The sequence below is a fragment of the Zootoca vivipara genome, chromosome 9, assembly GCF_965207765.1.
Source record: "Zootoca vivipara chromosome 9, rZooViv2.hap1.1, whole genome shotgun sequence".
NCBI lineage: Eukaryota > Metazoa > Chordata > Lepidosauria > Squamata > Lacertidae > Zootoca > Zootoca vivipara.
In genome coordinates this window covers 18,376,933-18,391,205 of record NC_142592.1, presented here as the reverse complement: position 1 = coordinate 18,391,205, position 14,273 = coordinate 18,376,933, and the positions used below count along the sequence as shown (strand labels likewise).

General features: G+C 39.7%; 1 protein-coding gene across 4 annotated transcripts in view; it reads left to right on the top strand.

Moving 5' to 3' along the window:
- Positions 1-14,273, top strand: part of CFTR (CF transmembrane conductance regulator) — a 98,242-nt gene that overhangs the window by 14,809 nt on the left and 69,160 nt on the right. For all 4 annotated transcript variants that reach the window (XM_088676503.1, XM_060279580.2, XM_035127373.3 and 1 more), the window contains exons 2-5: positions 3,655-3,765; positions 6,761-6,869; positions 10,705-10,920; positions 14,001-14,090. In XM_088676503.1, the coding sequence (XP_088532629.1) occupies positions 3,655-3,765; positions 6,761-6,869; positions 10,705-10,920; positions 14,001-14,090 (526 nt within the window). The remainder of the gene's footprint in view (positions 1-3,654; positions 3,766-6,760; positions 6,870-10,704; positions 10,921-14,000; positions 14,091-14,273) is intronic.

The following is a 14,273-nucleotide window of genomic DNA, read 5'->3' as shown; positions in this document are numbered from 1 at the left end:
GAGCAGGAACGGATTAGTATGCTCGGGGTACTCGGAGGATTATCTTTCATGAAATATTCCTTTGCTATGATGTGTATAGAATGTTGCAGGCTCAACATCAGGACCTGGCCAGTAGATTGGAATGTATTGGTGCATCTCTGGATGATTTGCAGTAGATCAAGCTTCCTCAAACTTGGCCCTCCAGGTGTTTGAGACTACAATTCCCATCATCCCTGACCACTGGTCCTGCTAGCTAGGGATCATGGGAGTTGTAGGCAAAAAACATCTGGAGGGCCGAGTTTGAGGAAGCCTGCAGTAGATTAATAAGGGTTTCTGACCTCCAATTATTTAACATTAGTACAGTAATAATGAAATGACTCACCTGTTAAATTAGACTGCTGAAATTAAGAAAGCTTGAGGTAATAAGGAAAAGATGTGAGTGTTCTAGTTCTAAAAATATATCCTGGCATTCAGCTGGTACTAGGGGCACCATGTTCTATAATGGATGCCTTTTGCTGTTAGTGTCCTAGAAAAATGTAGTAGATCCTATAAACTTAAAGTCTGCTCTCCTCTGCTATAAGTTGTTAGGGACTCAAGCTGACCAATTTCCTCTCTCTTAATTCATATCCTCTTCCCACCAGATTTGACTGGCAACTTGAATATTCTGTGGTTCAATGGTCCTCATTCATAGACTTATTTGCTAGGCTCGTATTCCTCACCCCCCAGTGAAAGTTTGTGAATAGTGAGACCTGCAAAATGGCACCTGACATGGACCAGAAGTATAGAATTGGAAACATCTATGGAAGTAGCATTTACATCTAAAAGCTCAGCAGTGTTAGAAACTCAGGTATATAAACTGGGTGCCAAATGGCTCCTTAAACTAGGGTTACAGTTGCTAAAACAGAATGCCTAGTTGCCATTTTGGGGCCAGTCGTATTTTTCAAAATGACTTGTCAGTTCCTGAAATGCACTCTGATTGTGCAGATAAAATGTACTGTAATGGATAGAATTCTACAGGATGTGTTGCTAGCCTGTGAAAACAGTTAAGATCCAAGGCTCTCGAGGCATGCACCTCCAGAGGGTGGAGATGTCAGGTGCCATCCTGGTGCCTGGGCATCTTCACTTCGTCACAAGTGACAGATAGCCAGGTGCAAATGTGCCTGGCGAATTTTGAATGCTGAAGCCCAGATAGAATCTGTAACCAAACTACAAGCTACCAAACAACATAAGCTTCAGGTGGCCCCTCAAAAGTCACTTCCATTGTGGAAGAAGGCATTTAGCCACAATTTGCAAGCATAAAATGCCATACATATTCAGAAGTGGGAAACTGCTATCGGAAAACATAAGGCAGGTTCCTAAAAATGGGAAAACGCAAGGTAATGAAAACACACACTATGCCGGGGAAAATAAGGAAGCTACCCTGATGATGATGAAGAGGCAGAGAAGGTTAACTAAAAGGTGAATTATTAAATGGAAAAAGTGGACTCTTATGAGGAAACTGTATAGTTAAATTATCAACTTGTGTACAGAGAGATAACAGATATGTGGGAAGTCAGTGGAGAATATCTGTTCAGGGACTGTATACAGAAGCATTCCAAGTTGTTCAAATCAACAGTCCCTGGTCCATTTTGATCCCAAGGTGGAAGAAGAATGAATCTTTTCCCGTATGGAACAGGAGTGGCTCAGTTTCTGTCCAATGTTATTTCAGCAACAAACGGCTTATTTTGCTAGCGTGCAAATAACACAATTATGAGTTTTATATAGTAGCATGTTGCAGTACAAAAATAAAAATGGAAACCTGCTTCACTTTAATCAAAAAGAATTTGGTACAGAACTCCACCAGCTACTCCTGCCCAAACCAGTTGGGATATCATAATGGGGACAGTGCAGCGTCTCATTATTATTTAGTGCAAAGCCTGCAGGTTAGCTTGGCTTGCAGTTCTTCATCAGTCTGCATGTTCAAATGCAGCCTTGGGTGAAAGGGCGCTGCAGTTGATTCTTGAATACCCTTTTGGGTTTCGCACAGTACTTTCCCATCCTTTGGTTGAAGCAAGAGCCGCTCAGCACACCAGTCATTCTAATTTCTTCTTCAAACTGGCACAATGCCTAGTTACATTCTAATGAAAAGGAAAACAAAGGTAGAGGCAGTAACAACTCACCAGAGACTGTTTCCCCAAAATATACACGGTACGAAATAGGCAAACATGATTTATGACATTTCCAGCATGTTGTTGAAAGTTTAAATGATTTTCAGTCACCAAACAATCAGGATCATGGAGGTCCATGTCTTTAATTCGAAAGTGAAATATTTCTGCATATTGCACTATTTGCAGAAACCTTTAATGCTTTCTTTTTAATTTAGCCGTTTTGTAAATGCCAAATGCTGTGAATGTGGTTTTTGATGTGAAACAGGAAATTGTTTACATTTATGAAGAAGGGTCACACCCACACTATAATACATAATAAAACGTCAAACATCAATTTGCTTTAAAGATGTTTGTTCTCATGAATTTATTCATTTATAACATTTCATACTTGTGGTGCATGGAACTCTAGTTCTGTGAGGGGTAAACTAAACTTCATGGGATTCTTTTTTTGGAGCTTGCACTACCTGCAACTAAGTGAGATGAACTTCAGCTCTCTCCTTCCTCAGTTGTGAGCTGGATGTGGTTAGGAGATCACCATTTCCCCCCAGTTGTGTGGTACCTCAAAGGGACACCGCACTGCTTAGTTCCAGGCTTGGAAGGCTTGGGGCTGATCTACATTATGTTGGATTTTGGGTTAATCCCTGCAGCTCTTTGCATTTTTGTTACTCTCTTAAAAAGTGAGGCTTCTTATGCTTGTCGTTCCATCTATGCATAAAATGGAGCAATATCTGATCGTTACGTTTAAAATCTGTCCCTTTACGGTCTGCATTAATGCAGAGAAGTTTTAAAAGCTTTAGTTTTTAATTATTCCAAAAAAGAGTATGCCAGGTTAAGAAGACAACATAGTGTAGTTCTCTGGGTGTGTGAATGTACTTTGTGCCTTGTTTAATGGGAAATGGGCATACACACAAAGAACCATGCAACCGTTTTGACTATGGGAGAAGCAAGAACTCTTGAGGTGTTAATGCTGTGAACCCCTCCATCGTAGGTTCAAGTTGTATATATGTGTAAATAACCGCATATAATAGAGACACCACAGTCTCTGCTGTCCCTCATTCCAAGGAAACAAAAACCTGAGTAAGCGCCTGGAACTTCTGGAATCTTTGGGGTGGCATGCAACACTATTGTATTATATATTATGCTTTATAATAAATTATGGCTATCCTCCAAATAATAGTTTTTGAGTGACCACAGCTTGTGCTTGGGTGTATCCAGCTAGACTTTTACTTTTCATTGGTTGAAGAATAAACCCCACAATACCATGTCAAATTCTGTTTTTGAAAATCTTGGTTTCAAAAGTGGTTTGTCAAATGGCTTGAGAAAGCCTAACGTCCCTTGGACACTTGGAACACTAGGTATTTGGGTGTGTGCTTTTTCCCCCAGGTGTATGTGTTGCAGGGATTCGAACCGCTGACCTTCTGATCAGCAAGCCCTAGACTCTGTGGTTTAACCCACAGCGCCACCTGGGTCCCATTATGTGTTTTATATACCTCGATATTAATCTGAGAAAAACATTATTATTTATTAGGTGGACAAAACCGATTTTGAGAAAGGGTTACAGACAACGCCTGGAATTATCAGACATTTATCAAATCCCTGCCACAGATTCTGCAGATAACCTTTCTGAGAAATTGGAAAGGTATGTATTAACATTATTCTAATTTTTTTATAAGGCAAACAATAGAATTTCATGTTTTTTTTCTTATGTTCTGATAAGTGAATGTTAAAAGTACTTTAGCAGAAGATGTGTAGTAATCTTCTTTATCTAGCATTCTTTATCTAGGCTTTAGATTGTAGGTCTGTCTAGTAATCCATACTAATTTTATTAGTCCTTACTAATCTGGATATTAGTTTATCATCTTATATATCATTGTGAAAAATTGCCTCATTGTTCTCTGCTAATTTCTCATGTCGTAGTAGAGTTCTTCCATGTTTAAGTGTTCAATGTCTAGCTTGAAGATATTCATATCATGGAGGTGATTTCTATGCAATTTCTCAAAATGATCTTCACACAAGCAAAAACATTATTGTGATGCACAAGATCTTGAAATCTAAACACAATAGGAACATATGAAGCTTCCTTATACTAAATCAGGCCTGACTGGCGTGCAACCGATATATTAAATTTCTTTCAAAAGAAAACTTACATCTGAAAACTCTTTAGTAACTTGTGCCAGTGGTGTTTTATTTAGAGTCCATCCATTCTAGTATTTATTCCCAGAAATTCATACCTGTTTGGGTATTAACTTTGGGCTCATTTGTTGTACCGGTATCAACCCAAAGTAAAGCTTTGCAAGGTATTGGAAATAAAGCTTGTTCCAATTAAAAACAAAGAGCAACTTTCCTGAGAGGCTTACACTTTAAGCCAATAGATTTATGCAGCTTCATAATGCTATATTGAAGTATTACTGTACTATAGATAAAGTACAGTGGTACCTCGAGTTACAAATGCCTCAGGTTACAAACGCTTCAGGTTACAAACTTCGCTAACCTGGAAGAGTTACCTCCAGTTGAGAACTTTGCCCCAGGATGAGAACTGAAATTGTGTGTTGGCGGTGCACTGGCAGCAAGAGGTCCCATTAGGGAAAGCACGCCTCCAGTTAAAAACAGTTTCAGGTTAAGAATTGACCTCCAGAATGAATTAAGTTCGTAAGTAAAGGTACCACTGTAATACTATATGCACGCCCCTTTTCAAAAAGGAGTTTCTGTGTAGCGGATAATTTCATACTAAGATGTGTTCCAGCCAGAGTCACTCAAACATTTTCTTCCATTCCCCACCCCACCCCACCCCAGTTTGTCCTAGCAGCTGCTCTGGGCTGGTATGACAACAAATACATTATTGAATCCATAATCTAAAATCTCTCCCTACATTAAATGTTTCCAACACTCTAAATATAGTCATAGAGGATCATTCTGCCCAACTGAAAACTATCACCATCTCAAAATAATAGAACTTCTGTTGAAGTCTTAATAATCTTAGAATGATCTATAATATCATTTGCTTTTTGCATATTCCTCATTAGATTCCTACGCTTGATAGATTCAAATAGAACTGTTTATAATGTCATTCAATAAAGGTATGGGATGATAAGACTCCATTTCAGCATAAATGAAATAACACTGGCTTCATTTGGAGATTTTGTTTTGTTTCCCACACAGTAATTAAACAGTCTGGTACCAAAGAATGGTCCCAGGACTTCATATATTTCAGCTATCTGACACTGGTAAAAATGTTTTTTTAGGGATTTAATTGGATTGACTACATCCTGAGGAAAAATAGTCATTCTTCATTTAAGCTTGTCTTCTAATGAAAGCTTAGGGACTTGCAAATTATTTAAATGATGTAAATGTAATCATTTAAATAATGTAAATGTAATTATTTAAGAAAGGGGGAAGCTCTTAGATTGAAGATATACAACCTGAGCATAGGGTGGAAGGACTGATGTCATGAACACACCTACATATCTTGTTTTCCATTTAGGTTTTTAGGAGAAGTTGGAGTCAAGTCTCTCTGTCCAGCTTCCATAATTAACAGCAGCAACAACAAAAAGCTCATACACAGAGATGCTTGGCTTTTGTTCTCCATCCTAGGAGGAGTCAGTGACAGCAGAAAGATGGCTGAGGGTAGTGACCAGTGGTGTCATGATATGATAAAGGATGGAAGGATGGTTTCATAGGCCCAAGCAGGTCTGTGCAGGGTTTGTCTGAGGGAGTCTTGCTAGAGTAAAGTTATAAACTTAAACATACAAACAAACAAACAAACAAACAACAGCTGGTCCCTGGCAGGTCCCTCCTACCAGCTTAACCCCCTGAGGCCTAGGATGCAGCTGCTCTGCTCTCTTGCACTGGCCTGGGTCCAAGGGTGTCCATAGTAGTGGGAAGAAAGGGGAGTTACTTGGATGGAGTTATGGGAACAGATCCAGCAAGTATGGGAATATTGGCACCTCAGGGCAGAGATAGATGGTTGAGTTGCAGCTGAGTTTTTGAGTGATGATTGAAGTTGGAACTGGGTTGTTGGATCTCAAATGGTTCCTTATACTGGACAAAACCTGGTACAGTTGTCCCATCCAAGGTTATTTATTTCAGTGAGATGATCTTCACTGTGCTCAAGTTTGCAGCCAAAGCTAAATCTTTTTTTGGGCATTTCCTCTGACTAATGGATAGTTAAATTATACTATCAAAAAGTATGTTCAGCGGTAGCTGACATGCTTTATATTCAGCACATTGAAAAAGTCACAAAATAGAATACTTTAGAATAGTTTGTCTTTGTCTTTTTACTTCTGGAGACTGGAGGGGATTCAAAGCCTTTATTTGCCTATTATTTGTGTATCAGTCTCGAGGAGTACAACAGGTTTCTTTAAAACATACAACGTGACCTTTTTAATGAATTAACTCCCTGCAGGATGATGTATAGCTAGGTATTTAGGTCTGCCAAATATGTGGCTGAACTACACTTGAACTTTTATTGAGCTAACAAGTAATTGAGCATCAGATCTTTGGGGTCTTTGCAAAGCCTTCATTTCTTCAGTCACCTAGCTAAATCTCCTTGGATATACTTGGGTGAGCTGAACTATGCTAGAGTCACAGTGCTGTGTATTTGGTCACACAACTTAATGGTATTTTCTCCCCACCAGAGAATGGGACAGAGAGCTGGCTTCAAAGAAAAAACCCAGACTCATCAATGCTCTCAGAAGATGTTTTTTCTGGAAATTTATGTTCTACGGAATAATACTATATTTAGGGGTAAGAATTTACCTTATTCCAATTTGCTTGTTGGGTTGCAATCCTGCATCATTTTATCCTGTGCCTGGGACGCTTTAAAGAGCAAGGAAATAATGCCTTTCAGGATTTTTAAAAATCCTACAGGAATCATGTTTGATTGAATTGGAGCCAATTTAAAAAAACAACCACTGGAACCTACATATATTACCCTGTTAAAACATATCTGTGCGTTAGCATGCATTTCCTAAGTAACACACATTCTAAATAACACAAAAACAGGCATGGGAAACGATGTTAATAAAAAAATTATTTATTTCACCAAAGAGGCCAAATCAGAAAGTTCTTTTTTAAAATAATAATAATAATAATGTAAGAAATATAAAGCCACATTTAACATTCCTAAGCCAACCAGTCAGAATTTTTTAAAGAAAAGTAAATAATGGTCATTAAGTCAGAAGTGAGAGCTTTCTAGCCACTTCAACTTTATCAACACCCAAGATGGCACACCATGGCCACTAGAGTATAATTTTAAGATAACTGGGTGAGATCTAGAGATTCATCATTTTCACTGGTGTGTCCGGTCTTTACTTAAGGAAGAATTATTCCATTCTTACCCCCCAATGGAATAGTATATTAACACCAGTGCTGGATTATCCAAAAGCTGAGAAATGTTTTTTTGAAGAAAAATGACATTTGATCTTTCAAAGAACACCGGAGTAGTCATCATGGTAAAAAACCAGAACTTTCCTAGACTTCCTTACAGACTCTTCTACCATTTTCCTGTTCGCTTTTTATTACTTATTCTCACCTAGACCAGGTAGCATTCTACTAACATAAAATAATGTGAGGAAATCAGATCTTGTCATGTGTTGCAATCAAATCTATGATTTATTATTGATGTATCCTTCTGAGCTATATGCACATATACACACAATAGTTTTGTCTCATTTTTTAAAAAATGAAATTTTATTTTATGAGTTCTCATCATTTTTATTTTGAATTACATATGCGGGGCCTCTAAAGGTCTTAATACCCGACCCTGGTTAACACTATCCCAGAACACATGTGCAATTACTTCTTATTGAAAACGGTGGGGTGCTATTCAACAGAATAGTTCTGCCAGTGCAAGAACCTCTGGCTGCGGAATGGAGCTTTCCATACTACTCCTCTCCCTAAGGACCCCACTAAATATTTTCTGGGGGTTCCCCACTTCAAGGAACAGATTTGGGGAGGGGACAGGGGACACATTTGGAATAGGAGAGGGACGGGAAGTGCCATTGCATAAGCAAAAATTATGTACTAGTGGAAGTACTTCGTTAGATTTAAAATAGGAGTTATCGCCTTTGGCTTGCACCTGTTATTTGGCTATAAAACCATTTGTTTCGATGAAATTTTAGATAATAGTCTGTTTTAAGTTTTGGGTCCTAAACGATCAGAATCAATGCACCTTGTAGGCAGAAACAGAAGACATTATCTTTCTCCCCCATCACATATAGGGAGAAGGTAGATGTCTAGGGCTTTGTTTCTGGACTGATAAAGAAACAGAGGAACTAGATTTCACTTTATTTATGCTTCTTTTCTGGAGTTGTCTCTAGAGTAACGGCTGCTCTAATACTCCAGAGGCCTTTGAACCAGAGATTTGGAAATGTTCCAAACTTGAGAATGCCACAGTGCAGTTGTCAGTAGTTGCGTACGAAGATTTCATGTGGAAAGCATGTGTGTAAAATACTCTGCTATGAAATGTAATTTTAAATGGGGGGGGGGGGAAATCCTATGTTGGGGCCATAAAAAGGTCATTACACTCATTATGTGTTTACTTGCGACACTGCTATTTGCTTAAGAAATCATGGTCTATCAAATAAAACAAGGTGTGTGAATCAGTGTTATGCAACATGATACTCCAGTACTATGCAATGCTCATGACAAGCATAAAAGAGGAAAGCTAGTGCTAGAAACTGGTGTTTAATCCACCCCACTCCCCACCCCTGTTTTGCTCTGCTGAAATATGTGGAAGTTCCCTGTCATTCACTTCAGAAAGCGCAGGAAAGAAACATTTGGCCTCCCTGCTCCTTTTAAAATGTTCTTGCACCGTTTCTTTGGTCTGTTCATTCTTGCTGTTTTCCCTATGCCTTCCTTGTAATTTTTCATGCTGCATGCAACAGCTTGGGTAAAACAAGCTTACGTTCTTGTAAGGACGTAACACATCAATGCCACTGTCTTCTGAATAGCATGATCTGTTGCACCAATAATGGGGCTATGTTTAAATGAGAAATGGATAATCTTTTTCAGCCGGGGGGGGGGGTCACATTCCCTTCTGGACCAAGGATCAGATGGCATTGGTGGGTGGAGCCAAAGGCAAAAATGGACTATAAAGACCTCTTCCATCTATGCAAGTAAAAAGCTGTATTGGATTTCAAGGACACATTGCAGCCAGGCTAGTGAGGGATATGGTTTAAATGAATGAAGAATACCAAGTATAACAGTTTTCGAAGGAGTGTGTGAAAACAGGCAATATACATTTAATGTACAGACTCTGTACCTTTGCAAAGCACCTAAATACACTGCGTTAGAAACTTGCCCGACTGTAGCATCGTCGTCTAACTTGCCTGCCTGCTCACATTCTCACACTGTGGAGATTCTTCTTGCCAAAATATAAGTCGAACAAGGAAGTTGTTGTACCTGTGATTCTATACTGAATCATTTCCATGACACCCACCCACCCACCCTTTAGGGTCAGCAAGCAAAGTATATGTTACCAGTAGACATTCCTTGAATATTCCCGTAAGTGCTATAAATCACTTTGGTACAATAATCTGAAAAGGTATTTGCTATCTCTATATGGTATATACACAACAAACATTAGCAAATAGTAGCATTCCCACTGCTGCACAAATGGTATGATTTGTAAATATCAGACCATGACAGAGGTTTCTTGGATCTCAAGATATATGAAATAATACTGTGATATTCTTGCCCTTGAATCTTACATACACACATATAAAAACAGCTGTCATCATTATTTTTGGTGCTTGATCCTAGAATTAAATGGGCTCAAACACACCTGCCCAAGCCTCTTTTTAATTGTTCTTTTATAAATATTACTCTTTGTATACTAAAAACACTGCTGTGTTGGTCCAACACAAGTCTGTTGTGTATCTTTTTTTGTAAAATTATATGTGATCATGTAAAAGGATGTGAGTACTTAAAACATCAGCTATATAATTCAGTGTTTAAGTTTCGGACCATTTCTGAAAACACCGTATGAATAGCAGCTCTGCCAATTGATCTATTTGGAAGTGATTACACAAAATAATGAGAAATCGATGCATACCACTGGCCTCAGGTCATTTAAAGGACAGAATACAAAAGGACACTTGTGATCTGATAGGTCTCAAGGAAACACCAAGGTCTCAAGGCAAACTCTTAGCTTTAACTTTGGAAAGGAGACTGGGTGCCACATGCAGATTTGCCCTTCAGCACCCCCTCCCAGCACCCAGCACTTGAGGCAAGTCTATCCCAGAACCACCCACCCACCCACATATGCAGCAAAGAAAGATGAATGAGAAAGAACCGCAAACCACAAGAAGATGAAAACCAACAACCATATAACTGTGGTAGAATTAACTGACAAATTGTTGTCTTTGTTAAAAGATTTGGCAGGGTGCGATTTGGGGATTCATTTGCCAACCAGAAGCAAGGCTTTGCACACAGTGTTGAAAAAAGATATGTAATCCCAATGTACAAGCTATATTGGATGAGAACCTTAGTTTAATTATACAAATATTAACATTAAGACTGCCAGCGGGTTTTCAAGTTTTATTGACATCAACGTTTCGCTTCCCCCCTCCTTCCACAGGAAGTAACGAAATCTGTGCAGCCTCTTTTGCTGGGGAGAATTATTGCTTCTTATGATCCGTCCAATTTACATGAACGATCAATAGCTTACTATTTAGCCATAGGACTCTGCCTTCTCTTCGTTGCGCGGATGTTGCTGCTTCACCCAGCTATATTTGGCCTCCACCACATCGGGATGCAAATAAGGATAGCAATGTTTAGCTTAATCTACAAAAAGGTAGGACTTGCCTTTTATTTACATGAGCTGTAAGCACAATTAAATCCATGGAAGACTTGGATCCTAATAGTTGGCCCGCATTGCAATTGTGGAAACAGTCCAATGGTATAAAGAGACACCTTTTCAGATGCTGTTTATAACATTTCTGGCTGCTGTGTAATGTGCATGTGGTGTTTTTTATTATTTATTTTTTTGTTTTTAATATGCTTCCTTGTTGTTTGTTTCTTGATGTTATTGGGGTTTTTTTTGTTATTTATTGCGCAGCAGTTTGTGGACCTTGATTGGGAAAGAGATACTGTACACACATTTAACTAACTAAATAAATCATGCGCTGAGTTCATACTAGATGTGATTATTTGATCTGGAAACCAACCCTATGTTAACAGAACATTCTGTTTTTTTGAATCTATTATACCAGATTTTAGTTTAGACTAGTTTCCTATTTTATTGCATCTGTGATGAATTTCAGTGCGTTATAACCAGCAAAATTCTGCTGAATGGTTCACGCCACACCAGCAATGGTCTGACCATCCATAGGTACACACACTCCTTGCTCTCATTGGATGCACCGATTTCCTCCCTGGCTTTGCCCCTGTCTCAACCAGGAGCCTTGCATAATACCTGGTGCTAGGGGAGGGATGGCTGCTTCTGATGTTGTTTACCAAATGCTACCTTTAATATGAGTGTTCCCTAGTTGCACGTTGACAGGGCTGGGAAGGGATTTTATCTGCAACCCTCCTTGGCTATCTGGATGGTGAGAATTCCAGATAAACACTGGTTCCAACAAGGGCTAAGGTGAGAGGCAAGCCCAAGGGGCAGGCCAACGTCCAGGTCAGCAGACGTTTAGGCAGGGGCGAAAGGCGAAAGACTGGTCAAGGGGCAGGCCAAATTTCAGGTCCATGTAAGCTGACAGTCAGGCCCAGGTATAAGACCTGGTCTCAAGACATTGTTTCAGCAGCGTTCCAGCCTCCCATTGAGACTTTTTAGCCACCAGAACTCCACCCTGGACTCAGCTACTGTTGAATTAAGAGTAACGAATATGCAGCTAGGAAGCTCAAATCATACATATGACTGACACCCTTTTTTGGAAATTAAACCAATGTGCAGACTTTAATATTCAAAAACTTTAACATTGCAGAAACTTTTTGATGAATTAAAACATGATATTCACAGACACATGCTTCTCCAAGCATGGGCTCACAGTCTCTTCTTCAAACTTCCAAACAACTATATTTTCCTCTCTTTCCAGAGCTCAGCACTTAGCCTTCTGTATCTCAATTAGGCTGTGCCTTGCACCTGCTATGAGAGTCTTCCACTTTTACCTTCTCCTGCAGCTTCACTCCCTTTCTTACAAGCAGAGAAAAAAGTGCTCCAACACTCTATTCAACTTAGCAGTGTTCACAGTGGATTCTAAGTCATCTTGTGTCACATAAAATGGAGTCTCTCGTTCACTAGATACCTCAAATGTGACCAATGTCAGCCAATCACATGAAAACTACTTCTCTAGAATTCAGTTACCAACCAATCAAATATAAACACATACAGTAGTAATGCATACAACCATTTACAATTTTGGTGACTTAAGTTACTATACTTAACAGCCACAACCTCTTAGTTTCTGCAGAGACTACTCTTGATGAGAAGGGTCCTACTCTTGAGTGCCCTTAACTCACAAGGAGTCCTCTTCAGAATCTAAACATTCCTCCTGACTGTGAGGATGTCCGCCTGTCTTGAGGCACTGTTGCCTCCTGGGGGCTCGGGAGTAATTCTCCTGTAATTCAAAAGCCAAGCTTCCTTTCTGTGTGGAGGGACTTTTGCCAGTCCCGGCTTCTCCTTGGCTGTTTTTCTGAGCTGCTCCTGAGTTTCTGGTGGCTCTAGATAATCTTCCACCAGATCCTCAGAAGTGGATTTATATTGTGGGGGCATAACAACCACTGAATGACAGCCCCTCCACGAATATACTTCCTAGTGGTTAAACTAGAGGTACCAAGGCAGCAGGTAAACTGCTATAGTGTTTGATTCCTTGTCCCCAAATGTTTTTATTACATTGGAATCAGCAATGTAATTGCATGCCTTCCAAACCAGAATGGGAAACAATGGTTTGAAGTGGGTTTCCAATTTTGGGTAGAAAATGCTTAAGTGTCTAAGGCTCAGACCTGACAGCCGAAACAGGGTCTGGCTGTTGCACCTGAATCAGCTCAGTATAAGCGAATAATACAACATTGTGCCTTTGTTTAGTCGTTTAGTCGTGTCCGACTCTTCGTGACCCCATGGACCATAGCACGCCAGGCACTCCTGTCTTGCACTGCCTCCCGCAGTTTGGTCAAACTCATGTTCGTAGCTTCGAGAACACTGTCCAACCATCTCGTCCTCTGTCGTCCCCTTCTCCTAGTGCCCTCCATCTCCTAGTGCCCCTTCTCCTAGTGCCCTCCATCTTTCCCAACATCAGGGTATTTTCCAGGGAGTCTTCTCTTCTCATGAGGTGGCCAAAGTATTGGAGCCTCAGCTTCACAATCTGTCCTTCCCCTTCATGGATCAATGCCTTGTTATGATGAAGGGGCTTGAATAACTCAGAGAAGCTATGAGCTATGCCATGCAGGGCCACCCAAGATGGACAGGTCATAGTGGAGAGTTTTGACTAAACGTGATCCACCTGGAGAAGGAACTGGCAAGCCACTCCAGTATCCCTGCCAAGAAAACTCCATGGACAAATACAACAGGCATATATTGTGCCTTATGTAAATGCAATTAGAAATAGCAGTAGATGCATTGGGGAAAAGATCAGTATTTGCATGGTGATCGTATCAGAATATATTAGAGTGCGATAGATAAAATAAGCTCAGACTGAACTCATAAAACACAACAGGAAACCACATTTCAATACTGTGGGACTTAGTTTTGAGTAAACAAGCCTAGGCTCACACATTAATGCTTTCCTGTGTAGGAAGTAATATTCCATTGGCATTTACTAACATCTAGTTGATAATAGCTGTGTTATATGGTATTTGTGCTGCTTCATCTGAGTATTTGATGGTTGTTGTTGTTGTTTTTTAAAATCCTTTTTTGTTTTTGTTTTGCAGACCTTAAAATTATCAAGCAGAGTCCTTGACAATATAAGCACAGGACAACTTGTTAGCCTCCTTTCAAACAATCTGAACAAATTTGATGAAGTATGTTGGTGCTAATATAATCATGTTTACTGTGTTGCATTTCTTTGCAAGAGGATGGGTATTTTGAGATTCCAGGCCATTCTAAAGTGCTTTGAATCACTGGAGGGTGTGGTGAATTAGTTCTAGTGAATTGTGTGGCTTGAGCTAATTACAAAAAGCAGAAGAAGATAAATGTCACCGCAT